This window comes from Frieseomelitta varia, unplaced genomic scaffold (assembly GCF_011392965.1).
Source record: "Frieseomelitta varia isolate USP_RPSP 00005682 unplaced genomic scaffold, Fvar_1.2 scaffold_803, whole genome shotgun sequence".
NCBI classification, from domain to species: Eukaryota; Metazoa; Arthropoda; class Insecta; order Hymenoptera; family Apidae; genus Frieseomelitta; species Frieseomelitta varia.
The window spans coordinates 68,541-93,626 of record NW_025110594.1 but is presented as its reverse complement, the minus strand read 5'-3'; the positions used below and the strand labels follow the sequence as shown (position 1 = coordinate 93,626).

Here is a 25,086-nt window from a genome sequence, read left to right as displayed (position 1 = left end):
TTGAAATAACTGAACGTATCACACTCATACAATCTCGTACTTGTCTATCGTGCTCGATTACGCTGATTTCAATTAAAAATACTACGTCAATACTGTCCGTTTTTCTTTTTTTTTTTTTTCTGTTTTTCTCGCCATGGAGAAAATTATATTCAGTTAGTAGAATTTTTACGTTTACTTATTCTTTTTTCTTTTGGTGTGTTGCTTAAAAAAAAAAGAAAAAATTGAAAAAGAAAAAACAAAAAGGGACAGGGTCTACGTAGGCACGTTTTATTATCAATTAGTAATCCCTCCACATTTTTTTTCTTCGTTTAAACGATCCAACGCTCAACAATACTTGTACAACACCGATGGAATTATCTCAGGACAGAATTAGAAAATTCGTGGAGTCGATGGACTTGTATAACAGTCGGTATTTATCCTCCCCTCGTCACTAACTTACAAACGATATACAAAATATATGTATAATATATATCGAAGCAACAAAACGAAACTAACGAATCATTTGCTAGTCGTTGGCTAAATATGAGAACAGTACAAATCAACGATAAAAATACAGTCACTCGAAAAACTGATCGAATCTGCTTTAATTCTTATTGAACGAGATTTGATCAATTTCTAGAATTCTCGATGTAACTTTACAATACTCGTTTCAATGAAACTTATTCTTTTAAAAGAATATGACATATTCTTTTCATTTGATTTTTTCATGAATATTTTGAGATTTCGAGACGTACTCAGAAATTGACGTTGCAATTATTATATTTTACTTTATACATGGGTATTTATAGCACAAAGCAGACGTTTTTGAAATAATTCGAATTTCCATGCGTCTTTAAGGAAATGCAAACTCGTCTGATTCTGAATACTGAGAAAACAATGATCACAGTGGATAAGCTGTGAAAACCTGAACAGACGAAATCAATTTTTTGAGTCACTGTATAACTAACCCATCTGGTTTGATCGCGTAGTCATACACCAGTGGCGTTTTTTACTATTTACAAAAGAATATAGCATCATTTTCATCTCGTCTTCGTCTCGTTTCGCTACGGTTTATCTTCGGTATGCATTTCGAGAAATTTTCCTTTTTGGCAAAAATCAGAAAGCTTTCTACCGATCAAAATTCCTTCCCTGCTCGTTCAAAGTTTAATTATTCCTTTACTATAGGCGATTTGTTATTAGCTTGGAAACTTAAAGATCGTCGATTTTTTTAATCTTAACACGGTAATTACGCCTTCGTCTTTTATATTAATAACAGTTACCCTCTGATATATCCGGCTCGTGGATAAAGTAACGTGTCCAAGTAAGAAACATTCTGAGAATCTTTAGAAATCTAGAAGATCACGTGTAACTCGCTTCCCTATTTCTAGAAGTTCTCGGTTCGCTTCCGGAAATGTTAAGGCAGAAGAATCGCTCTGAGATTCTTTACGAAATTTCCTCCGTTTTCTTTAAAAAAAAGAAAAAAGAAGGGAAAAGAAATTTCATAACTCTTCGTAAAAGAATTCTTTCGAAACACTCTCTAAAAAGAAATTCTACATTTCTTCAAGAAAGAATTTTTTGAATTGAAGAAAGAAGTACTATAATTTTCCAAAGTGGCTAGTCTAAAAAGAAATTCTAGAGTTCTTTAAAAAAAAATTCGCTAGTTTCTCACTTTTCCTTTTTCTTTTCTAGGATACTCTGAAAAACTTGTGAAGAATCAATAGGCAACCTGCGTTGGCAGCTGACGAAATGTATCGAACTGGTCGCGACGCGTGTGTCCGACCGATGCGAGGTGGAAGTAAAACCCCCCACGGTACGTCCGACTCTCTGCGACTGGACCGCAAACTACAGTTAAGCGCAAAGAGCATAAAATGAGAATCGAGAAGACGTGCGTGCAGAGTAGATCGTAAATAAAATCCTTGTCTTTCCGTGTCGACGCGTCTCAGCGGTAAACTAGAGATAGGCGAGGCCTATACGCTCAAAAGAGGACGTCGTTCCTCTTCTTCGAGGAAACAATCGAAATTACGTCGTTCTGTTGCGTGCATCACCAGCTCGAAGTCGTTCGATTCCTCGCGAGGTTGAGAACTCGTGTTCGAAACGATCTTTGGTCATACTGATCGTGCTATCTTTCTCTTACGTCAGTTCTTTTTTTCTTTAAAGAAATCGTTCATTGTATTTGGTAAAGAAGAAACGAGAATTAGGATATTTCGAGTTTGATTTTAAAATTTGGAAAAAGACGACGGAGAACATAGACCTTGATACGGATCATCTTTTTGGACATTGTTAATTATTAATACATACGACGATAGAAATTAAAAATCTCATCCAGTTCTTTATATTTGTTTGCAATTAATTATTCTCTTCTTTCTCGAATATTTTTTATCATGTCCGCGGCGTGTCTGATTATTCGAATTGGAAATCAGTCGATTCTTCGTGAAGTCACAAATTATAGTAGCTATCTTTGATCTTCTCGATGATTGTGAAATCTCTCTTATCGGTTTCCTTTTCGAACTTCGAAATCATTCAGTTATTCATAAAGCCGAAGTAACGAAATGATTTTTGATCTTCTTGATAATCTCCTTGAATTCATCTTATTTTTTCCCCCTCTCGTTTTTTAATATATCACATGAAGTTCTTCTGAAAATCTATTTCTTTATGAAGTAACAAAATTTTCGATTTTCGATCCATCAGTCGTAAAATCTTTATTATTTCTTTCTCCCTTTCTGTTTGATTACTGTGAACTTTATACTTTGTTCCCTCGTCGAATTTCTAAGTTGTTCTCTGAAATTTATTTAATAAGCATGACACGTAGAGTGGTCCTTAAAATTTCAGTAAGATAAGGAACGTTGAGAACGCAGGTGCTTAACGTGTTCATTGAAATCATTCGCTGATTATTCCCCTTGCTGTTCATCTTAATCTCGTAGATTGACTCTAATCATCAGTCTATTAATGTTCTTCGTCTTAAAATTGAAGATTTAATATTTATTACGAATATATTGACTGAAACCAGTTATATATATTGCATATGTTGTTCGAAGAGTCGTCAATCACGAAGACACAGAAACTTTGCAAACGACGAAGACAGTTTCAGCAGACATCTTTTCAATGATTAACATCCATCGTCTACTTCAGAACGAATTGTGAAAATACATCTGTTCCCAGATGTATTGAAGCTGTTCCTAATTGCTCGTCAGCCCGTACAACACTGCAATTCGATGGAAAAGCGTGGACAATCGTTGCTTGAGAACCTGGTCGACCGCGTACCGTGTCAGTACTCTCACACCACTGACGAAAACAGGAAGCAGCGGAATCAGTTGATCGTCCTGTGAAAAATATTTTTAACATCGCACTTTAGATAAGATAAGACCTCGATGTGTACAACAAGAAGTTTCAAATCAGCGACTTCAGACATTTCTTGGTGTTGCAAAATTTTTGTGAAATGACATTTCTGGTTGTGAGCCGAAAATTAATCTTCTAAAATCATTTATATTTCACTTGAAACAAATGTTTCATATATTTTATGAAATTATATGAATATTTAAAATTTAAAACATATATTATAGAACCCTGTACAATTTTGCACAGTGATGGACAAAGACAGTTTAAGAGATAAATGATAAGGAAATAAATATATATATATATATCATATTTTTAGACTAAATGTAAAATATATCTCAGAATAGGTTTCTATCAGTATGACAAAGAATATATTATTTAGAAAATAAAAATGAGATATTCACTACAACATTTAATCAGAACGTAATATTAATTATGAACTTTCTTTCGTCCACTACTATTTCTCACGAAAATACAGCTCACATCTGAAACTTTCATTCACAAAAATTCAAAAACAATTTGATTAACAATTTGTATAACTTACAGACAAAGCCAAAGTCCAGTCCAAAACCGTGCTCAACATCTCGGCCCAAGCGTTCCTGTGAGCCTCGCTATCCTTGCAGACGTTATTCTTCCTGCAAAACACGAACTCCCGCCTCGGCGATTCTTCAGTCTCCGCGTTAGAATCTTCTCCATTCTTTCTCAAGAACGGATTCGTTCTAAATCCTCGCTTACTCCGTTCATAGTCACGCAGCAACTCGTCTATGTTGTCAAAAATCTTCGGCAGATCGTCCTCCTCTTTCACCCCAACTTTCGAAGAAACACGCGAGGACATCTCGAAGTCATTCGACGACCCAGACACGGTAGATCCAGCCACGGTGGATCCAGCTCTCTTTCTCAGTTCCATCACCGATCTACATCGAATATTACCAGAGCTGAATCTCATGAATTTCTCCGAGTCGTCGATCCCGATCGGTTCGACAAATCTCAGGGAGCTCTTCCGAGTCAACAAGCAGGCATCGCTTCTTCTTCTCTCCAGTCTCGATTTTCTGAACAGGTCGACCTCGTCGTACGTCAGACCAGTGTTCGTAGATTTGATCTCCAAAACAGAAGTGCCGAACGAATCCACAGACTCTGTTCTCCTCAGCGAGCCGAACTTGTAACACAAATTGTCCCTAGCGTTGATCAGTTGCAACGACGCCGGTGTAGTCGAACTGCATTTCCCGTCTATGTATCCCTCGCTAGAGGTGCCGCCAGATCTATCCGGATACACAACTTTCTCCGTGACGGAGCCCAACCTAGAAACTGGTCTCGAGTCGTCAGTCTCTGGCTCGGACTGAGGACCGGAGTCAGTGGAATACTCCACCGCTAGGTCAGACAGTCTGAAAGGCCTCGGATCGTCTTCACACTCCGGACCAAGTTCCTCTAATCCACTTTCGTCGTCGAAGTTCGGATTGTAGTTCTCAATGTCCTCTTGATCCTCTTGATCCAGCTGATCTTCCGCATCCTCTTCCGGATCTGCTGGCAATTTCACCGGCGCTGGGGTGGCTAGAGCTCTGTCGCCGATCGGCTCTTTGCAGGTGATCTCCGGGAAATCGTCCGGCTGCGCTACCAACAGAAATATTTTCCTCTCGGAGAAACTGTCTACCCTCGTGTGCCTCCCGTCCTCGTCCAGAACCACTTCCACGTAACTTTCGCAAAGTTCCTCGAAGGTCGTTCGCAACTGTCGCAGGTACTTGACGAGTTTTCGCAGAGTGGGACTTTTGAGAAGCTCCTTGTCCTCGGGACTCGAGGTGAGGATCGTCTTCACGACTTCCAGGGTTGCTTGGGTGTTCTCTATCTCGTGGAGACAAAGCTCGAACAGCGTGATGATCTTGATCGTCCAAGCCACTCCAGCCTGTCGATAGAGATTCGCTGGTTGAGGGAGGTTCGCTACCTTCTGTACTAGGAATTTCAATCCGGGACGACAGTCGAATTTTAGGGCTGTTGCATAGGACAGGTCCAAGGCTGAGAGGAAGATGTCTATGTGATGGCTGGCTAAACAAGACAGGAAGCCTGGCGTCACTGATTTCGGCGACGTGGATGCTGCCGATTGTGGTATGACCACTGACAAGCTGCAATCGAAGTGAAGTTTCTAGAAGTGTTTTACGAAATTTGTATGTTTAACATGTTCGTTGTTTGTGATTTTATTCAAAACTGATTTCGATTTGCTATTTAAAATTAACTCCGATCTTTCGATCTACGATTTCTGAATAATAAATAGAAAGCTGAAATTTTACAAACGTTTCTAAAAATTAATATCAATATAAATCAATCGTTTATTCTGTATATCTCAATTTGCGAAAAAACTGAAGTACACGATTCAATAATTTTTCTTTCTCTTTAATTATTTTTCTTTTCTCAGCGAATGTGTTAAGAAGAACGATTAGGAAAGCTTGGTATTTGTTCAAAAATATATGTACGTACCTAGGATAGGACGAGTCAGGACCTTGCAATAGTATACTGGCGATGCAATGAAGAAGCATCTGATGGACCAGGAGGCCGACAACCAACGCTCTCAGCTGAACTCTAACGATATAAAGATCGGGATTGAGTGTGGAACCCACCGAGGGTGGATACAGAAGGAAAACGTAGGATCTGTCGTCGGATCTTCTCGAAGTATCTTCGCCGCGTTGTTCCTCCAAGAGGAACACCTGAAGAGACAAGAGTTTCCTTCAATTTCTACCCAACATCGATTCAAAATCCTTTCATCGCACGATTCTTCGTAGATCCTCGACACGAGTTTCTCTTCGTTTTTTTTCCTTTTTTTTTTTTTTTTTTTCTTTCTTAAACATTCGATGAGTTTGAACTCAATTTAGTTGCCTAATTTGAATTTCAAGGAATTTAATTTCTTTCTCTTTCCTCGTTTCGTTATGCGTATTCGACTCGAGAAGCTACAAAAGCAATCGTGCGTGATGTCTGGGAAAACTGTTGCGGATGATGATGTCGGTGATGTGGTGATGTAAGAGATGGATGTTCGCACCGTGTACCGGTGAATAATTGAAAAAGTTGATGTCGAGATACGGTGGCCTCTAGCTCGAACCTAACGTGATTCGATTAATTCAGTCAGTCAGTAAACGTGTGTGCATTCTACGAAAGCTGCAGCTTCTAGAATAGGTGTCGTATATCTCATCACGTACATATTATGTGACAGTGAAATTCTAGCCATGGACTCAAGCCATGGATTTTAATGGTGATACGCAAGACCGTGCCAGGTTAAATTTAAATGATATCTCGGCCAACGACAGGGTCCTTCTTTATTTCATTAATTATCCGTATCATCCGTATTAATCAATGTCTCTGTGAAGTTATTGGAAATTCGTACACTGCTACTCAGCATTTTGGAGCGCTGTTTTCTTCTTTAGGCAAAATAGAATTCTTCGCGCGTATTTCTGAGAAATATGAAATATTGTAATTCTTGATACGAGTGTTGAATATTCATTTTTAGACATAGTTAACTTATTCTTCTGCAAGATATGAATATTGCAATTATAAATTTCATTTTTCTCAATAGAATGCGGATTTTTGAAGTGCGAAATTGCACAAATATATCTCATCTAAATCATAAATATAATACAACTTAATGCTCGCACCTTTTGCTTTTTAGATGAAATAAATTTTTTCGCGCATTTAAACAATTTTTATACAAATAGAAGTTATAATTTCAGAGAATATCGTCACTTTTGTTCGAACTCTGCTCCAAAATTTCAAGTCGGAATATACGTCGAATTTAATACAAAATTATTCTTGTAATGAGAATTTTTCTAATGTCTAGATGATCGTAATGAAAAGGACCTCTCTCGTCGAAGAGGTTCTGCAGCCTGACTTGTGCCTTCTACCAGCGAGTGCAAACATCTAAACGAGATGATTGATGACCAATCGTGTCGTCTCAGCGTCGACAGGCATACTTCGATTTTTCCACGCCCTTTCTCCGCTGTTTACCATCGGTTTAATTTTCACCGCGCAGGCCGATGAAGGAACAAGGGTGCAATACAAAAACGCATCACAGCGAATGATAGAAGCATGTCTGTATTTTCACATATACTGCATCGAACACGTTCGAGCGGTACAAAAATACATCAAGACCACAAACGTATTGACAATACGTTGCTTTAGGTACAAGGATCTCTTTCTCTGATTTGGCACTTTCGACAAACATTCAGTTTTACGTAAAATTGCCTGATAATTTATTTATTTTTAAAAAATCTAAATCATTATTTGTTGCTTAACCTATTAAGAACCACAGTTAAGGCAACGTCTTACTTGTAAAATTTTATTCTTTAACTCGTTGGAATTACGAGAAGAAGTTCCAAGGATTCGCTTAACGTGTCTTTCATCTAGATTTTCTAATTTTGCTAAAGGTTAAAGAAATTGAATGTTGAACTTAGTAAATCATTCTTTGGTTCTTAATGGATCGAGGAACGATTTTACGTGATCGAAGGTTAATTCTGTGCCACCGTATTGCCATTTCAGCCATTCAGATGCCAGCGCAAATACACGCAAAGCGCACGAGTCGCCAGGCACGTTGATGCAAAAAGAAAAAGACATACAAGCTGAACTTCGTTTCAAAGCACACTAGATTTCTCGCTTTAGTTCATCAACTAAAAGTGCGAGAAAACCGACAAAAAGTCTCGTTATTAGTTTAAAAATTACGCCTTCGTAAATATTATATTGTTTACGTGCGCGTAACTTTCAAAAAGTTCCTTGTATTATTTTAAATGCCACACTTATATTCGTACGATATTTTATAGTGATAAAAAGGAGAAGAAAAAATGCCACGAATCGAAGTTCAACCAGGACTTATCACAACGTCGCACGAAGAGAAAGTCTTTCGTAAAGGAGCTAGATAAGGCAGAAGAAAAGCTGCGGTCGCAGTGGATCCTGAGTCGCGAAGAATCATGGCTCTCGAAAGCAGGCCTGTCGACGACGACGAGCACGTGTCACGAGTAAGTATCTCCTTCTTCTCGGTCAAAAACCAACGAACAAATCGTAATCTCTCTTCTCGAAAGTTCTCCAAAGAAAAAAAATAATTCCATTCTCAAAATATTTCATCGGTCGACAGAGGAAGAATCGATGCGATTACGTTCGTTTATCTGTTTGCTTTCTTCCTATCGTTTTCTCTTTTAACTTTTACTTTGTATTTATATTTTCTCATTGATTTCTTTTTTTTTTTTTTTTTTTTTTTTAAAANGTATTTATATTTTCTCATTGATTTTTTTTTTTTTTTTTTTTTTTTTCTTAAAATCCATGACGTGAGTTACCGTGGGCGGCTAAAGCCAATGGGGACCCGTGTTCGACGTAGTGTTAGTGTAATCGAGAGGTGTCGTGTGCTGCCTACAACCAACGGAGTAGGAGGTAGTGTGCTGGTCGATCAGTGTCGTCTCAATGGTCATCGAATCCTGGAAAGGTGTCGTCGGCAGTGACGCCGCATTCTGTCTCTTGATTGCAGACAGTACCTCGCGCAGCTGGCTCACCTGAGAGCAAGTCAGGTCAGGAGGGCACCACGTGTGACACTCTCTCACAGGCAATTTTTTTTCTCGATATATGCATTTTTTTTTTTTTTTTTTTTTTTTTTTCTTTAATTCTACGTTATATGTATAATAGATTCTCTCACACTCATTATAGCCGAATATTATAAATATACGAATAAACATTTATGTAGATATGTAGACAAATGAAAAGAATTGGTTGAAGGTGTTACTGCGATAAGGAAGTGGTCTCAGTTTCGAATAATTTTATTAATAATCAAGCGTCAAACTTATGTATTAGTTCATCGAATCATTTATAATTTGTTACTAGTTTTTATTAGTATTATTATTACGCCAATTACATTGAATTATCAAGTCATTAAAATGTACCAATATAAGTATATTGTTTTTAATAGATTTAATAATTTTTTAATAGATATCTTGTCGTGAAATATAAAATGTAAATGTACATGAATTTTACCTAATAAATTCATGTCTATAATTAACTAGTTAGAAAATATTTTTCATGCGCAAAGAGTTAAATCAGTTGATATAAATCAAATGTTAGCTTATCACGATGAAATTAGATTAACGCAATTTAAATACGAGAGCTACTTCCTTATCGTTGCAAACTGTTCGGTTCGAATAGAGAGAAGTAAGCGGCAAAGAATTTTGACAGCTAAAGGAACATCGAGTCGAGTAAGGGTTTCTCTAACTATCATCGATCCGGCTTGAGGATCGTCGAATGAACAACGCTCAGCTGACGAATCTCGGTGGCGATTGTGAGGGCACAGAGAAGCACAACAAACGTCAAACAGCCAGAGTAGTGTAATATCATCGTCGATATAACGAAAAGATATCGAAATATCGGGAGCGTGACGGAGCAACTTACCTGAGCAGCGAGCTGTCGTAGCCTCTCGGACTCTTCGATCGTCGCATCCCGTCGCGCGGCGACCTTGACCTGTGCAACGTCACCGTAAAAGGACTCGGACCTCGGCGAGAAAGCCATGGTCAACTGGTGCAGCTCTTGCAGGGAATTTGAACAAGCGCGGTAACAGGCGACACCGCAGACCTCCCATTGTTCTGGGGTGAGTAGCGGCCCGCTGCTTACCAGAACGTGCCTGCGCAGACATTGGACATCGTCGCATTGAATTACAGAAGTGTCCTGAAAATTGGACTTCCTGTACGTCCTATAAGTTCAGAAACTTTGAAAGGTCAAACAATTTCAGACGATTCAAAAAAAATTCACTCACTTTACGCAAAGAGTACTGATTAAGAATCTCTAAACATGTCTACTGATAAAGAACAGAAATGGATTGGTACTATTAAAAGAGTGGGTGATTCTCTGGCATTTGCGATGTATCAGCGTGCAATCAGCGTGTAAGGGATAGCCAACAAGGGGGTAGGGAACAAGAGGATGAATCAGACAGGGGTTTCGCTGACAGACAGCCGCAATTCACAGTCGCAACACGTCTATTATATATAGGGGATAGTCGACGTAAGGAAAAGGGGATGAGGCGATAGTGGATGGCCACCTGTTGGGTCTTGTTAGCGAAAATTTTGTGCTCCATCTGATAATCGCTTAAAATTCATACACACAGTGGACCAGATTGAAGATTTTTAGCCGTTTTATCAGAAAATTAACTTGTATTCTGTTCTAAGTATCGACTAACTTCAAAAATAATAAGAGACTCAACGTAATTATAGCTGAAATTTTAAAAATAGCGATTACATACAAAAGGATATAAAAATTCGTCAAGAAGAGGAAATTAATCGACTAATTTTGCCGTTCGTTTCAGCCTTACAGATTTCAGACCAGGATCCCGTTCGTCATTCAGTGCCAGGCTAGTTATCTTGCCCGCGAACCTGTCCCGTTTTTAAACTCCGCGCACGCCTGTACATCGATACTTCGCGATCGACCCCGGCTAGGATTGAATTACACGCGTCGATGTATGCCGTGCGTTAATATGGAGAAAACGAACGAGGAACGGAGCCAGACTGGGCCAAAGTTAAAGGAAGATAGACAGAAGAGACGGGGGCTGTCGCGATACACGCTCTCTCTCTTTCTCTCTCTCTCTCTCTCTCTCTCTCTCTCTCTCTCTCTCTCTCTTTCTCGTCGGATTTGTGTGAGTCGCTGGCACGACGCTCCGGGGGTGTCGAGTGTCGGTGACTACCTTATCCCACCGGACAGCCTGTCAAGCTTCGTTATCATCTTACACGCACGCTACGCCCGTAACGATATATCTAACCTCCGTCGATGGACATTCCAACGAACCTCCGCGTTATGATTCACCCTTTCTCTCTTGTGATCGATCCTTGCTCTTCGAGCCTACTTTTTCAGTCGAAAAACTACCTACGACTTTTCGGTCGATTCTTCCGATTATCGTAGATAATATACATATGTACAGATTAAATTATTTTTTTAATTGATTGAGGTTTGATTGATCTCGGATCTTCTTGACGCACTTCCTCTTTCCGTTTGACTCTTTCCAATCATTGAAGGTGTAAATTTGGTAATACGTAGATTTAATTGTTTTTGTAATTGCTTTTAGGCTAGGCTTTTGATTAGATCAGTTCGTGAAGATAGGATTAGGATCTTTGATCTTTCCGAAGCTCGCTCATTTGATTCCTTCAGGTGATTTAAATATTGATTTAGTAACGAAATATAGATGTAATTATCTTTCTAATTTAGCCTTAAGAGTTTCGAACTAGTATAATTTTGGTAACGATATAGATTTAATTATTTTCAAACTGTATGTAGATTTAATTATTTTTTCGATCTGGTAGAACAAATTGATTCTATTCAATTGATTAAAATTAAAATGGTTTTAGATTTTTGATCAAATTTCGATTGATTCTCATCTTTAATAGAACTTTAGTAGGTTGACGCCTTCTTTGCGACTCGATGATCTTAATTGGATAGTGAGTCACCAGCATTGTGTTGTGAAAACTTCGATTCCATCCACGTTAACACAGGATATGTATTCGATTTCAAACTTCTGAACAGTTGTTACAGATCTACTTGAATCAAAGCGGACTCACCTAATACAGGCACAGCCTAGACGAGCTATACTTTCCGTAGGTTGGACCACGCATTCCGCCATCACTAGCAACAACTGCTTCAACATCAGCGTCGTGGCTGGTAAATAGGCATCGTTTCTAACAACCTCGGGTCCTGAAATCCATTTACAAACCCAAACTATAATTTTATCCCTCTTTGTTCCAAATTGTCACGCATTTATCATTAATTCTCTCTCGAGACAGACAAAATGAAAAACGACAGCGTTAACTTTCACCCTGTTCAGTTACCTTGCAAGTGAGTTAAATAATCAACAACCAAATCCGTAGTCAATCCGCAGCACTGCTTAAAATTCGGCGCGAAATTGTCCCATCCTCTAAAGATCTTCGAGGTCCTCCTCAACCAATTCTGCACCATAGGCAAAAGCAGATGATTCACGCAGTACAGACCAAAGGTTGGCCCGGGGACGTTCAACGTGTCTCTCAGCAAATGGAACAAGGTTTCCAACGTGTGTGGTTGGTAACGTTTAGGGCAGATCATGGTAGCGCTTGCCAGGCCCTCGATCAAAATGTACCAGACTCGCAAGATCCCGCTCGGCTTGTCCATGCTTTGTAACGTAGTAATTGTATGAACATTGTCCATTAATATATCGTGCGATTTTTCAGGTATCATCTCCTGCATCGACTCAACGTGCTTGTCGAACCTGATCAGCTCGGAGTTGGGTATCGTTGGATCGACGTATTGAGGAATGGTGGAGACCTGGATTCTCTGGGCTGAATGGAAGATCGGGCAAGCCGGCATACCGTACATCGACGCAAGAATATCGCTGCAGCTCAGGAGATACTTGAGACTCTCGACGCAGAGTCTCATTTTACGGGATTCTGCGATGTCGACTTGGTCCTGGTCATCTTGGTGGCTCTCCGTGTCACCGATGCCTCGCACGTGTTTCAAAAGGCATAGAATGCAATCTAGTGCTGCATTGGCGAATACGAGGGTGTTGTCCGTGGAGAGAAAAACCCTGAAGACTTCCAAGAGTGGCGCAGACTCCACGGAATCTGAGTTGCCGACGGAAGCTACGCGTAGCGCTCCGAAAAGTGGACGCCAACCTGATCGAATCTCGGTTCTGTTGGTCTCTACGAACTCGCAGATGCAACTGACAATCTGGAAGGAATTTGTGATTTCTTTGGCGGTCGATTCAACCCTTTGACGGTGCAATTTGGAACGAGTGATTTAGAAAATAATTATTTAATATTCTTCAGAATTTATACAAGTACAACAATTTTATGGTTTTCATCTTTTATAAAAAGTAAGTACTAAAGTAAGGCATTAAATATGATAAAATTTCAATTAGATACTGTATATTTTCGAATATAAAAATATTTTGTAGTACTGCATTCAAATCTTTGTCGAGCAATAGTATGAAAAGGTTAAAGGTAAAGAATAAAGATAGAGGAAGACTCACTTGATCTTGAACGTCACTGTCGCAAAGTTCCAGGCACAATAGGTTCTCGAAAGGTTTGAAGAGAGCCTCGTTGAAGTGGAAGTGAGGTAATTCCACTTGTTCGTTCAGTAAAGCTGCCATTGAATCGTGAATACATTGTACTGCTTTTTTCGAAATGCCACGATCCTTGTGACAAGCTGCCTCCATAAAGTGTGGCCCTAGGATACTCCAAATCTAAGATATTACGAAAGAAATTCTGATAGGTTCTTATAAAATTAATAAATCCGAATTCTTTGTTTCTTAATCTTACTTGCATTTTATTAAAAGTTAAACAAAAGTCTTCGAAAATAATTTGGAAAAGTTCATATACAATATTCAAACCTTTCAAATTGAAAATAGACTTGAAAATTAAATTCAATTGAAGATTCAAGCAGTAATTTAGAATTACTAAAATATTTGGAAAAATGTGAAATCATTTAGAATTAATTTAGACAAAAGTTCATAGTTTATAAAAATTAAGAAATTCTCAGACGAGAAAGAGATTTAATTCTATCAAGAACACAGCTCTTAAATTTCTCTCACCCTCATTATATGAATCAGAGGTCTTCCGCTCTTCACACACTTTAGCATAACTTCCCCCAATCGAGCCAAAAGCAACACGTTCATTTCATTTTCTCTGGGTTTGCTTCTTCTCCACCAAAATTTCTTATTATCTTTGAACCCATCCGTAGTTTTGAATAACTGAGCCTTACTGGCTTTGCAAAGGGCAGTCAGAAATAAACACAACGCTTTAAGGTTCAATTTCAATGCAGCGTTTTCGAATAGTCTGTCGACTTGTTGAGATAGAACACAGATTATTTTCGCAGCGTAGTCAGCTGGAAGTATTCCATTAAATTGACTGTCTGCATTCGATTCTTGGATTATTTCTGGAATTGTATCTGTATTGGAGTTATGTGTATATGGACTGGATAGGAAACTGTAGACATCCACACTGAAATAATAAATTTTGTCCCAGTGATGAACATTGCTTCAGTAGATAATGGATAATTTTAGATTTAATTGATTTGTTGAGAATCAAAATTTCATATATAGTTTTACCATGTTTCTTCTTCTTCGGTGATGTTGAAATTAAGTTTCAATCTATCTTGGCTTCCCTTTGGATCTCCATTTGAACTATCTTTCTTTTCTTTCTTTTGTTGGGTTTTAGGCAACGATGGATTCTGATTCCTTCCAAAGAAATCGTGCTCCAGTTTGCTCACGTACAAGCAACACCTTTTTTCAAACAATCAGAATTAATTAATAGTCAATCGGTGTTTATAATTCTTTTTTATTAAGTATTATTTGTAGTAATAATTTATTTGATTAAGCATTATTTTATTCGAAGAAATTTAAATTGTTAATTGTCTTACGTGAAAACGTGAGGCCAACAATCGCTACCATGACTTCCAAGCTCTAAACCTTTTCCTAAAAGCACGTCCATACTCAGTGCGTGAGACGTGTGAATATTGGTTGCCCTATTTTGCAATTTCAGACGTAGAACATCCTTCGTTCTCGTAATTTTCGAGATGGACTGCTCGGTACAGGCTGCTTTCACTAATAGAGCGAAGATGGAACCACAACGATTTTGTAGACCTAAGCAATATGAAAATGAAATACTTTGTAACATTTTATAAAAATTGAAAATTATAAATTTTGCGTGACGACGTGTCAAGAGGTGATACTTACCTAATACGTTACTCAGACTTGCAGCTTTGTGAAGTCCTTCTAAAGACAAGATGACGGTATCTCTGATACCTCGTCTACCACCGTCTCTACTCAATATTCCTTTGTTATTCTGTTCCTTAGGAGGATTCAATCCTGTCGTCAACACGGTCATCATGCTTCTCCAGCAACACGTCAGTACTCTCCTCGAAAGTTTCGCTCCCGCTTCTGCTTCCGGTGTTGGTTCACTTCGAGACAGTTGAGCTTTTTCCAATCTTATGTAATCGGACAAAAGCTGCCCGCCTCTCTGACTTCCAGGAATTCCATCCACATCTTAAAAAAGTAAAATTTTTTTTTTTAATTCTAGATGCTTCCTAAAATAATGATAGTACAAAATATTTGTGCAAAATTAGTCCATAATTGTTAATGATTAAAATATTGCTAATAATATTTACTAAAGAAAACTGTTGTTAAAAATTATTTAATTACTATCACAAAATTCTTACTTATTCTATTAAAAATCTTGAGTGGTCCTAATTCGAAGACTTCTGAATGCAAAGAGTCTAGGTTTCACTTCAGATTTTTATATAAATTAAATTTACCAGTTAGCACGTTTATCAGGGCGCTGTTCTCCGTGTAGTGCGGATTGTAGCCACATTTCTCAAGCAAATTACACGCGAGGACTTGCTGGTAAAGCTCAGACAGCCAGGTTGCTGAAAGATAGACCAGAACTCCAGATCCATGTACTTCCTCCACAAATTGTTCCTGAAGAATTCAACAGAAGCTCCTTAGAAATCATCAAACTTGCAGAAAAATATTTAAATGAGTTTGAACATCGCTGATACCTCGCTAATGGGAACCTGACGATTATCTTCATGATAGTAATTAATCCTAATCAATTTCAGATTCAACAACAACGCCGCGTAAGTGGCCAAATAAATTCCATCTGCATTCATGATCGTAATCAGTGCACACGAATCCGTACTGGTGTCTGTCTGTTCCTGCATCTTTTGCTGCGTTGTGAAAACTCCTGAGAACGAGAGAATTATTTTGGATTATTACGTAATTTGGAATTTATAAGGTAAAATTATCTAATAATTAATTAAGCTTATAATTAGCAGTTAGAAGAATTATTAATATTATTAAAGTTAATATAGATTGTTACATTATTAATTAATATCTTCAAATACTTCGTGACATAAAAACTTCAAAACAATAGCCAAATCTCGCATGAAAATCTCAGTAATTTTCTAAGAAATCACAATTTAAAATTGGAGAATTACTAGAAAGTTGAATGATTTCAGAAGGCAATAGATAATACGATGTCCTAAACAAAAATATTATATTTCAGTAATCTCAGCTATAGATACTATTATCGTACCTTGACAGTATTCCGAAGCAAAGTTCTGCAAAGCTTCATCAACCTCTATATTGCTTCTAAGGCTCAACACCATGGGAATTAGGTCACTTCTCAACGTCCTGACAAATTTTCTAGCGTTGTGCCTCTCCATATCCACGTTGCATTCGTCAGCTACTTGACGACCCACGTGAAGACACTTTGGTAATTTTTCTAGTCTCAATCTCTCTCTTTCGTTCTCTATCGCATAGTCGTTGTCTTCCAGGCTATTCTCTTCTTGGACCTCGTCAGATTCGTTCTGAGGACCTTCTGTGTCCGTGGAATCGCCATCTTCTGAAGGACCATGTCCTGAAGAGTCAGAATCAGAACCTATCCCCTTTTTCATGAGCTCCAGTTGCTCTCTAAAATGAAATTATTAACGATTTTCATTGATTTTTTAAAATTACATTCTTTGAGAAATGTAATTATTCATCATTCGGAGATATTCTGATATGTTATAATTTATACAATGTTAATTTAAAACATACTATATTTGTATCGTATAATCTTTCAACGCGTGATTACTCGAGAAAGTAATTACGAAAAGAAGTTCATCGTTTGAAAATTGCGCGATGTTTGTTGATATTTTTATACTTGATGTTTTCTTTTACGAATTATTAAATTTCACAAAAATAATAAGTTCTATTTATATTACAAACACATAATGAAGATTTTTACTGACTCCAATCTAATTTTCTAGACTGATTTTAATATATTTCCAGATAACATTCTGAACGCAAAGGGTTGAAACTCACCTGTAAGTTTTTGGTAACCGTGCCATGCTTTGATAAGTCAAAGGTCCCTTGTAGTCACAGGATTCCAAGTCTTCGTATAAACTATTGATCGTGCACGTGTAGGTGTGATTAATGGCCTTCCCCTCGCATAATTCTTGAAGAGCGGATAGCATTGCAACTACGCACGACACGCTAGCGTGCAACGTACTCAAACCACCAGTTGTTGACTCCTCGATTGAATCCATAGCTCTGTATTGAAATGAATGAATGAATTAACTTAGATTACATTAGAAGAAATATATTGCACGTTGTTTGTTAGCTTAAAAGTAAAATTGCAGCGGTGCAGATCATTTATCTCTGATAGTTTAATGATGACTTACAATCTCATTAAAGCCATGTCGCTCTGAATATGACTAGATTTGTCTTCTTCCACTAATAATGGCCCAGCAAAGTCGACCATTCGACTTGGACTTCGCAGAAGCTCTTTCAACGCTTTCAAAGGTTCTAAGCGTTGCTGGGGTGGAGGGTATAGTAACATTCTGTGAAATACTGATTCTAGAACTGGACGAAGGGGACCCACACAGCCCACTAATCGAACTAATTCAGTCCCAATGCTGAAAATATAAAAATAATCAAGTCTTTTGTAAATAATAATTTTATACGTTTATACGAAATTTAATGATGCAGATCTTTGTTTACTGTGATTCGTAAATGAGTTAGGAAGCTTCTAAGTTTTCTCATGTCTAATATTATATACCTGTAAACAGTTTTAGCTTGATGACTATCAAAGCTCAAAGAAGTAGCCAAATAACCAGATCCTCTTCCAATTTCGTTTTCTTTTCCTTCCCTAGACGTGAACGTTTTATCGACTCTCGGTGTACCTAGGAAAGCTATCAACGCAGGACAGAATTTCTGCCAGAGGAAGGTAGTGAAGTGTGCGTTCGTATGGATTTTCTGCGGCAGGGAAGAGATCAAGGTATGCAAGCATTCCAGTAGAAACACCACGGTGTTTCCGTTTCTGCCATTGCTGCAATAAGATTTTCTAAAGTTTATGCGTATTCAATTAATATCAATATTTTTGTTGCATACTTTTGAGCTTCGTCCAACTTGCTGCAGATGTATTGAAGAATTGGCAAAGCCTCGTTGAAACAGGAGACACCTCTTTCCCATAAATTCTTATTCTTCTTTGCGTTCTCGTCCATTTCCTGACACTCCTCGTCTGGGAAGTACGATTTTTGATTAATTCAATGACTGCGAATTTTGAGTTATTAATAAAAAGTATCCGAAGAATAGTAATTTCCAAATATAAAATATATATAAAATATTTGAAATACCTAAAATAAAAGTATAGGTAATGATTATAAAAATTAGTAAAAGCATAGGTAAATTGTAATAATATCCAAAATACTCAAATATCTAAAACATTTAAATGTTTTGCTTAGGTTTAATTTCTTTAGCTACAGTCATAAAATCATCCGTGATTTATTAATGAATTGTTTTAATTTTCAGGAAATTCACGAGAATGTTTCAAAGGAAACAGCTCAGCAATCACGGAATTCCCAGAGAACGTTTCACTCCGGTCACGCAAGCACAAATTTATTGATCAAACTTTCGTTCAGCTCTGCGATGGAGTATCTGATAAATTCTAGAAAACGATCACGAAATTCTAACACGTGTTCTGAATGGATAATGAAAAGTGAGATTACCTAGGAACAGGCAAAAAGATCGCAAGGTTTGACTGGTTGCAGCTTGAGCGGCGGTTCTCACCGCTTGATTCCCATTTTCGAAAGCCTCGCAGCAGGTAGTGAGAATGGCAATTATTAAACGACCGTTCATTGTCCAATAAGAGGAACAGGCGACTTGTAACAGAACCTACACATTAAAATTAATTACGACATGGAATATTTTTTAATTAATTTTAATTAATTTATTTTAGCTTTTAAATAGTATCATGAGTTCATAAATCATTAATATAATAGAGAATTATTTATATTAAAATTGAGAACAAAATCTTATACAATTTAAAGTCGAATTTCTAATTTCAGTTCTTCAAATCGAAGATTAATAAATATAAATTACACACGTAATAAATTGCAACGACTAAGTGCATATTTAAGAAAATTGAAAAGAAAGTCACAAGGCAAGGAGTTAATTATTATCTTTAATTTTACTTGAAGATTATTGATTTGTTAGTATCATGAAGTATAATACAAAGTCATTTGTCAGTATCATGTGAAGTATCATGTGAAGTATAAATACAAAGTTAGACATATGGATATCCCATAATTGAATTTAGACTCACTTTTAGCATGTCCGTCTGCGTATCGTCTGACTGTGACAACATGGAACTCATCGCGTGCAACATTTGTGCGGGAAGCCAAAGAGAGTCGTCTTCTGGCTCGTAGGGTGACTGGAATCTGTCGTCCCTTAACATTTTCTGAATTCGAAAAGTTGCTCTTAGTTATAAATTACTCATTTCGAACAGACTGCGGATTTTATACAAATTTATATCTTTTTAATTAAGCACAGATTAATTTTCATTTACTAAATTTATAAGTAATTATATTATTATAATCGTAAATTTGCTATAAATGCGTAATTCCAAGAATTCCACTTTTATTATTCAGATGTACAGTTTAAATATTTAACAAAATAATTGTAGTTTCTATTTCCTATCAGTCAATATGGATGCTTATGTATATTGATTTATTAACTAATAATTTTTATAAACGTGACTAAAATTTAAATTTTGCATAAGCTTGCATAAGTGTATAAAAATCCGCAATCCAATTATGATGAATTTCAAACAAAAAAAATATTATTTATTTAAAAAACGAATTATGAAATATGTCTTAGATGGAAACGAGGAGAAGTAAAGGAATATCACGTGAAACCCTGTTTGAAAGTGTCACAGCTGGTCGCCGATATCTCACTTTATCGCGAAGTTCCTTCGCGCGGGCGGATGCGTCATTTACATGTTACACGATACAAAACTAGCACAACGTCAAGGAAAAGAAGAAACTGACGTGTAATCCTGACAGACCAAACGCGACGAATTTGCTCCTCTTCGTTTCTAATGCTAGCTGAAAGGTATGTAGACATTTTGCCCGCAGCTCGTGGGGTGGATCACGTAACAACCCCTGCTGCTTGTCCAGGAAGTCTAGAAAAAACACGTTAAAGTAATCAATAAAAAATATTTGTTTCAGAATTTTCTAAATTCTCATTTTAAATTGATGAAAAGAAGTACTTGATTAATACGAGAAATTGTAATTGGTAAGTGAATGGCGGATAAGATAATACAGAGCGTAATTATCACAAGTGTCTCTCAGCTTTAAATTGATGAAACAAGTGTCACTAGCTTGTTATAAGAATGTATTAAATTGACTCACCGCACGCTTCCTGCGCAGACTTTCGTAAATTTTGTAGTCTTGCATTGCTGGATTCTCGGACGATCTGCAGCAGGAGATCCTCCATGTCACGGTGGACTAACACGCGACTGATCGATAACGGGAGTGCCAATGCACGCTTGGCTGTACGCGCGCATCCAGGGCCGTAGAAACTGTCTCACGCGAGAGAAAGTCATATCTGTCTTGGGAAATTAAATAACCCTTGAAATCCTCAATATCTCACCTTTCGATGCTGATTTAATAATATAAATATATACAATATATATTTCTATCGAAATTCTTGATTTCTTGAACGACAAACTACAACTAATCATCACGCTTAAATTCCCTCCGTTATTATTGAAATATTCCACATTACATATATGTACCATGCGCATATGAACACTTACTACAGTTACTTTGTTACTTCATTAAGAGATCTAAATTGAGTTTCACGTTCTTTTTGTAACCTTTCTCGTTGAAAAATCAATTAAAATCGAGCTAATTTTCATCCGATTGACAGTCCATTTTGAAATTTGACGAATGATGGCGCGCTAATAGTTTCGAGTTGTCACGTGATCGAGTTCAGTCGGCTGTGCAAGATGGCGTCGGATAGTGAGAAGAAGCGCAAATCGTACGGCGAGAAATTAAGTCGTAAACCAGTGAATTTGTACAAATTAGCAGTGAATTTAATAGGTACAGGCCTCCTCGCGAACGACGAAGGCTAATTGGTGTGGTTTCCTGGTCAGCGTTATCATAAAATCATCTCGTGACAGGTTTGGCATTTGGCTTTTTCCATCGGTGGCATGTGTCGACGCTGTTCGAAAATGACCGGCATTTCTCGCATCTGTCCGAGATTGAGAGAGAAATGTCCTTCCGCACGGAAATGGTACGAGACTCGAACGATATCTGAGAAATTGACCAATTATTTGCGACGATAACCAGGTATGTTTTGTTCTTGTTTCTGTACAGGGGATGTATTACTCGTATTATAAGACGATCGCGGAGTCGAAAACGTTCATAGACGGACTGAGAAAGATCAGCCATGATAATATTTCGGAATACGGAAATGTCATTAACGCAGCTAGAAAGTATAACCTGCTACCAGAGGTATTGTATTCCGATGATGAGTTTCTATTTTTGATTATATTTTATTAACTCTGCTGCGTTCTTCTATTTGTTTTATTTTTTGCGCAGTAATTTACCAATAATAATAATTTAGTCATCTAGTGTCAGTTCAACTGGTCTCCACAATTGGATATATTTTTATTGAAATAAAATCAGAGTATTACTTTATTCCTTTATATACTTATTTCATTTAAGTTTATTTTTAGTAAAGTGAACTGAGGTCATCTGAACGACGGTCATCTGCCTCCTTATTGTAATAATTCAGTTTAATATTTATTTATTCAGTTTAATATATACTTTATTTATAAAATTTCATTTGATGTAGTATTAAATCTGTTAATTTTGGTGCTCGTGTTTTATAATGTTAATAATGTTAATACTACTGTAATCGTGTCTTTTTCTCATATATTTTCCAAAAAATATAAAATATATCAAGTTTATGCTGAAGTTCATATTCTTTTCTCTTTTCTCTTGAGATGATCTCTGATCTCTTTCAGAGATCTTGTTGTTTATCAGAATTGTGAGTTGTTAAAGATGAAAATATAGAAGTTCAAAGGCTGTAGCAGAGTTCAAAAGTTTGAAAAAATATAAAACAGAATTAATAATTTACAGTTGGTGGCTGGATATCTTTATCATTGTGCCAAGAATCTGGGGATCATATCCATAGAGCAGTGTTGGCAAGTGAGATTTATATTTGTATAAATTAGCATACAGAATCAAATAATCGTAATAATACTCTCTATAAAGACTCTGTATGTGTTAAGAATTTCAATGTATGTGTCACTTCCTATGGGAGAACTAGAAAAGAATCACTTTCAGATAGAAAGAGGAGAAGGTTTGCCACCGGTGACCAGTTGTGAGGGTCTTGGTGTTCCAGTTTATTTTTACTTAGAAATCGTTTGGGTTTTCACTATATTTACGGTGGCTATATTATTCTACTATGCCGTATTCCTTGGTAATAGCCTGAGCAGTGGAATCATAGCAGTGCTCCTCTTTTTTTATAATCATAACGAATGCACTCGTGTTCAATGGACTCCACCGCTAAGAGAGAGCTTCGCATACCCTGTACTGCTCTCTCAGATGTACATGTTGACCATGATTATCAGAGAAGGCACTATAAGGGATTCTCAGAAAGTGCCCAAAGATTTACTTCAGGTACATAACCGAACATTGGTGCAACTAAATTATTGTTCTGTATAAAATAACAAACAAACTTTATCGTTTCAGAAAATGGGCATAGCAACAGTAATTAGTTTATGTTGCTGGCAATTCTCACATTTTGTACTCACCACACAGATTATTGCCCTGTTGATATTGAAGTGGATGAAAATAATCCCCAACGATCTTTACAGATCTATCTTTAAAGTTCATGGTTGGTCAGTCTTAATAACAATGGGTATCTCAGATGGTTTCCCCTTGCTCTACTCTCTGTACTGTTACCTTCTACTCGTTAGCAATATTATACGCTTGACAGAAAAACTGACTCGTTGCATGGGCACAAAATTGCAAACGATATTCGAGATCGTTTTCACAATTGCATGTACGGTGTACTTAAAATCACTCTCCACATCGTTGTCCAAGGACAATGCGCACGTATTTGATTTACTGAAAGCAAAACTGACCGGTTATAAAGATTTTCATACGATGTTGTACACATGCTCACCTGAGTTCAGTTTTCTCCAATACAGGAGCTACGAAGTGATCATAAAAACGTTGCTTCTGCCATCTGCTATACTGGCCGGGACACTGGTGATATATTTCTGGTGCAGAAATTACAGAATTAAAGGCTACCCTAGATGTATAGAGGCAGATCTGGCTTATAATGGCCTGCAAACCGGCGCTTTCATTATCATGGCAGTTTTCATCATGAGATTAAAGCTGTTTATGAATCCACATCTCTGTATAATATCTGGCATTGTTTGCGCGAATAGATACTTAGAAAAGCTTGGATTGAAGAAGGAGATGACCAAGACTGCCATTACTCTTTTATTGATATCTGCGATGTCTTATCATGGTTTAGAGAGACTGCACGAAGAACGAAGCATTATAGGTAATTATTAAGCTAAAGAAAAATTTATTAAACCATTAAAAAGTAATTGTATGTAATTGTACATAGTTGAACATTATTTTTAAAAAATGCAAATAAAGTAAAAATGTATTAGAATTTTAATTTTGTAAAATTGTAATTGTTTTAGAATTATTTTTTGTAATTGCGATTCAATAAAATTCAATAGTGTAAATTCATCAAAAAATAATTAGAAATTAAATATAATTCTTAATGAATTAACTGTCGCAAGTTTTATAAATTATTTTACTTCTAAGGCGAGTACAGCGACATTGAGCAAGAGGAATTGTTTGAGTGGATCAAGAAGAACACACCTGAACACGCTGTGTTCGCCGGCAAGATGTCTTTAATGGCAAATTTAATGCTCTCCACAGGAAGGCCCATCGTCAATAACCCTTACTACGAGAGCAAAGAGATGAGGTGTGTTTAAGTTTGCCATTACCTGTATTGTTATATCAATCTCAATCTTTATTATTACCTGATTTATATTCCAGAGATCGGACGATGAAAGTTTACGAGATCTTCAGCAGAAAGGACGTTACATCCGTGTACTTCACTTTGAGGAATCTTCATGTTGGATACGTTGTGTTGGAGGAAGCACTGTGCTTTGGTTTCGCGAATCTGTAATGAAATATGAAAATTAATTTAACTCATTAATAGCCAGAAATTCTTTTTCAATTAATTTATATTTTATAATTCTATCAATTAATTTACATTATTTATCATTTTGAACTTTAAAAATTTATTTAATGTTATTTCCCCACTTAAACAATATTTAAAATATTTACAACGCTCTAAAAATTATTCCTTGCTCCTTAATGAGTTAACAAGTATATATTTTTAATTTTTGATATTTAAATTAAATTTATAGTTTAAATTTTAAAGTATGTTTTCTAAACTGTGTGTTTCAGACAAGCAGAATGTCAGATGATTGATTTATGGGACCTGATAGACAACGGAACTGCGAAGGCATCTGGCAAACAACCTCTATGTCCAATCCTATTTCGCGGAAACGCCTATCCGTTTAAAAGAGCCTTCGTAAATAATCGTTATGTTGTTTTGCAGCTCGATTACTCCTACTACGTCGAGCTGAAGCCCAAAACTTCCCTCAACTACCATTCCTGAAGGTGTTCCGATCAATCGACTGATCGAACTTGACAAATCGAAGATACCTCGCGCGAGACTACAGAGAATATTTTTCCCAAAAGAGAGGCAATTGTGTATAATACAAATATATATTATTTTTTAAAAGAAACATTGACTCGTCGAAGTGAGCCAAAGCAACTTTGTTAAACAGTTAAGAGTAAAATGTGAATAAAATGTTAACTACGTTTCTGCGAACTTCGCATCTTCGTTCTTCTACATTCGTGTAACAAATGTTAACTACGTTCCTGTGA

The 25,086-nt window shown here is 36.9% G+C and overlaps 2 protein-coding genes across 3 annotated transcripts; one reads left to right on the top strand and one right to left on the bottom strand.

Annotated features, from left to right (window-relative positions):
• Positions 1–168: 168 nt before the first annotated feature.
• LOC122536141 (brefeldin A-inhibited guanine nucleotide-exchange protein 3) lies at positions 169–20,622 on the bottom strand. 2 transcript variants are annotated; one of them, XM_043668266.1, is made up of 22 exons: positions 20,500–20,622; positions 20,137–20,270; positions 19,413–19,547; positions 18,817–18,982; positions 18,200–18,329; positions 17,868–18,152; positions 17,491–17,724; positions 17,132–17,359; positions 16,362–16,738; positions 15,826–16,010; positions 15,583–15,745; positions 15,005–15,313; positions 14,689–14,911; positions 14,378–14,551; positions 13,862–14,270; positions 13,301–13,513; positions 12,129–12,999; positions 11,862–11,994; positions 9,712–9,940; positions 5,779–6,005; positions 3,857–5,426; positions 169–3,299 (listed from the first exon to the last, which is right to left on the bottom strand). In XM_043668266.1, the coding sequence occupies exons 1-22, from the start codon at positions 20,582–20,584 to the stop codon at positions 3,156–3,158; spliced, it is 6,624 nt and encodes a 2,207-aa protein (XP_043524201.1). In that variant the 5' UTR covers positions 20,585–20,622; the 3' UTR covers positions 169–3,155. The 2 variants fall into 2 exon arrangements, with proteins under 2 accessions (XP_043524201.1, XP_043524202.1); XM_043668267.1 differs by having other exon boundaries at positions 17,868–18,137.
• A 438-nt stretch (positions 20,623–21,060) lies between these two features.
• On the top strand, positions 21,061–25,030 carry LOC122536143 (C-mannosyltransferase dpy-19). The gene is made up of 9 exons (XM_043668276.1): positions 21,061–21,192; positions 21,273–21,385; positions 21,469–21,606; positions 22,237–22,305; positions 22,444–22,779; positions 22,852–23,674; positions 23,947–24,109; positions 24,184–24,312; positions 24,601–25,030. The coding sequence occupies exons 1-9, from the start codon at positions 21,099–21,101 to the stop codon at positions 24,812–24,814; spliced, it is 2,079 nt and encodes a 692-aa protein (XP_043524211.1). The 5' UTR covers positions 21,061–21,098; the 3' UTR covers positions 24,815–25,030.
• The last annotated feature ends 56 nt before the right edge of the window (positions 25,031–25,086 follow it).

Excerpts from the sequence above, each read along its gene's own strand:
- LOC122536143 (XM_043668276.1), top strand. The coding sequence starts at position 21,099 with ATGGCGTCGGATAGTGAGAAGAAGCGCAAATCGTACGGCGAGAAATTA. Across the intron at positions 23,675-23,946 it reads CGAAGAACGAAGCATTATAG|GCGAGTACAGCGACATTGAG; the intron begins GTAATTATTAAG and ends TTTACTTCTAAG. Across the intron at positions 24,313-24,600 it reads TGCTTTGGTTTCGCGAATCT|ACAAGCAGAATGTCAGATGA; the intron begins GTAATGAAATAT and ends TGTGTGTTTCAG.
- LOC122536141 (XM_043668266.1), bottom strand. The coding sequence starts at position 20,584 with ATGGAGGATCTCCTGCTGCAGATCGTCCGAGAATCCAGCAATGCAAGA. Across the intron at positions 20,271-20,499 it reads GTCTGCGCAGGAAGCGTGCG|ACTTCCTGGACAAGCAGCAG; the intron begins GTGAGTCAATTT and ends TGTTTTTTCTAG. Across the intron at positions 17,725-17,867 it reads CAAGCTAAAACTGTTTACAG|CATTGGGACTGAATTAGTTC; the intron begins GTATATAATATT and ends TTATATTTTCAG.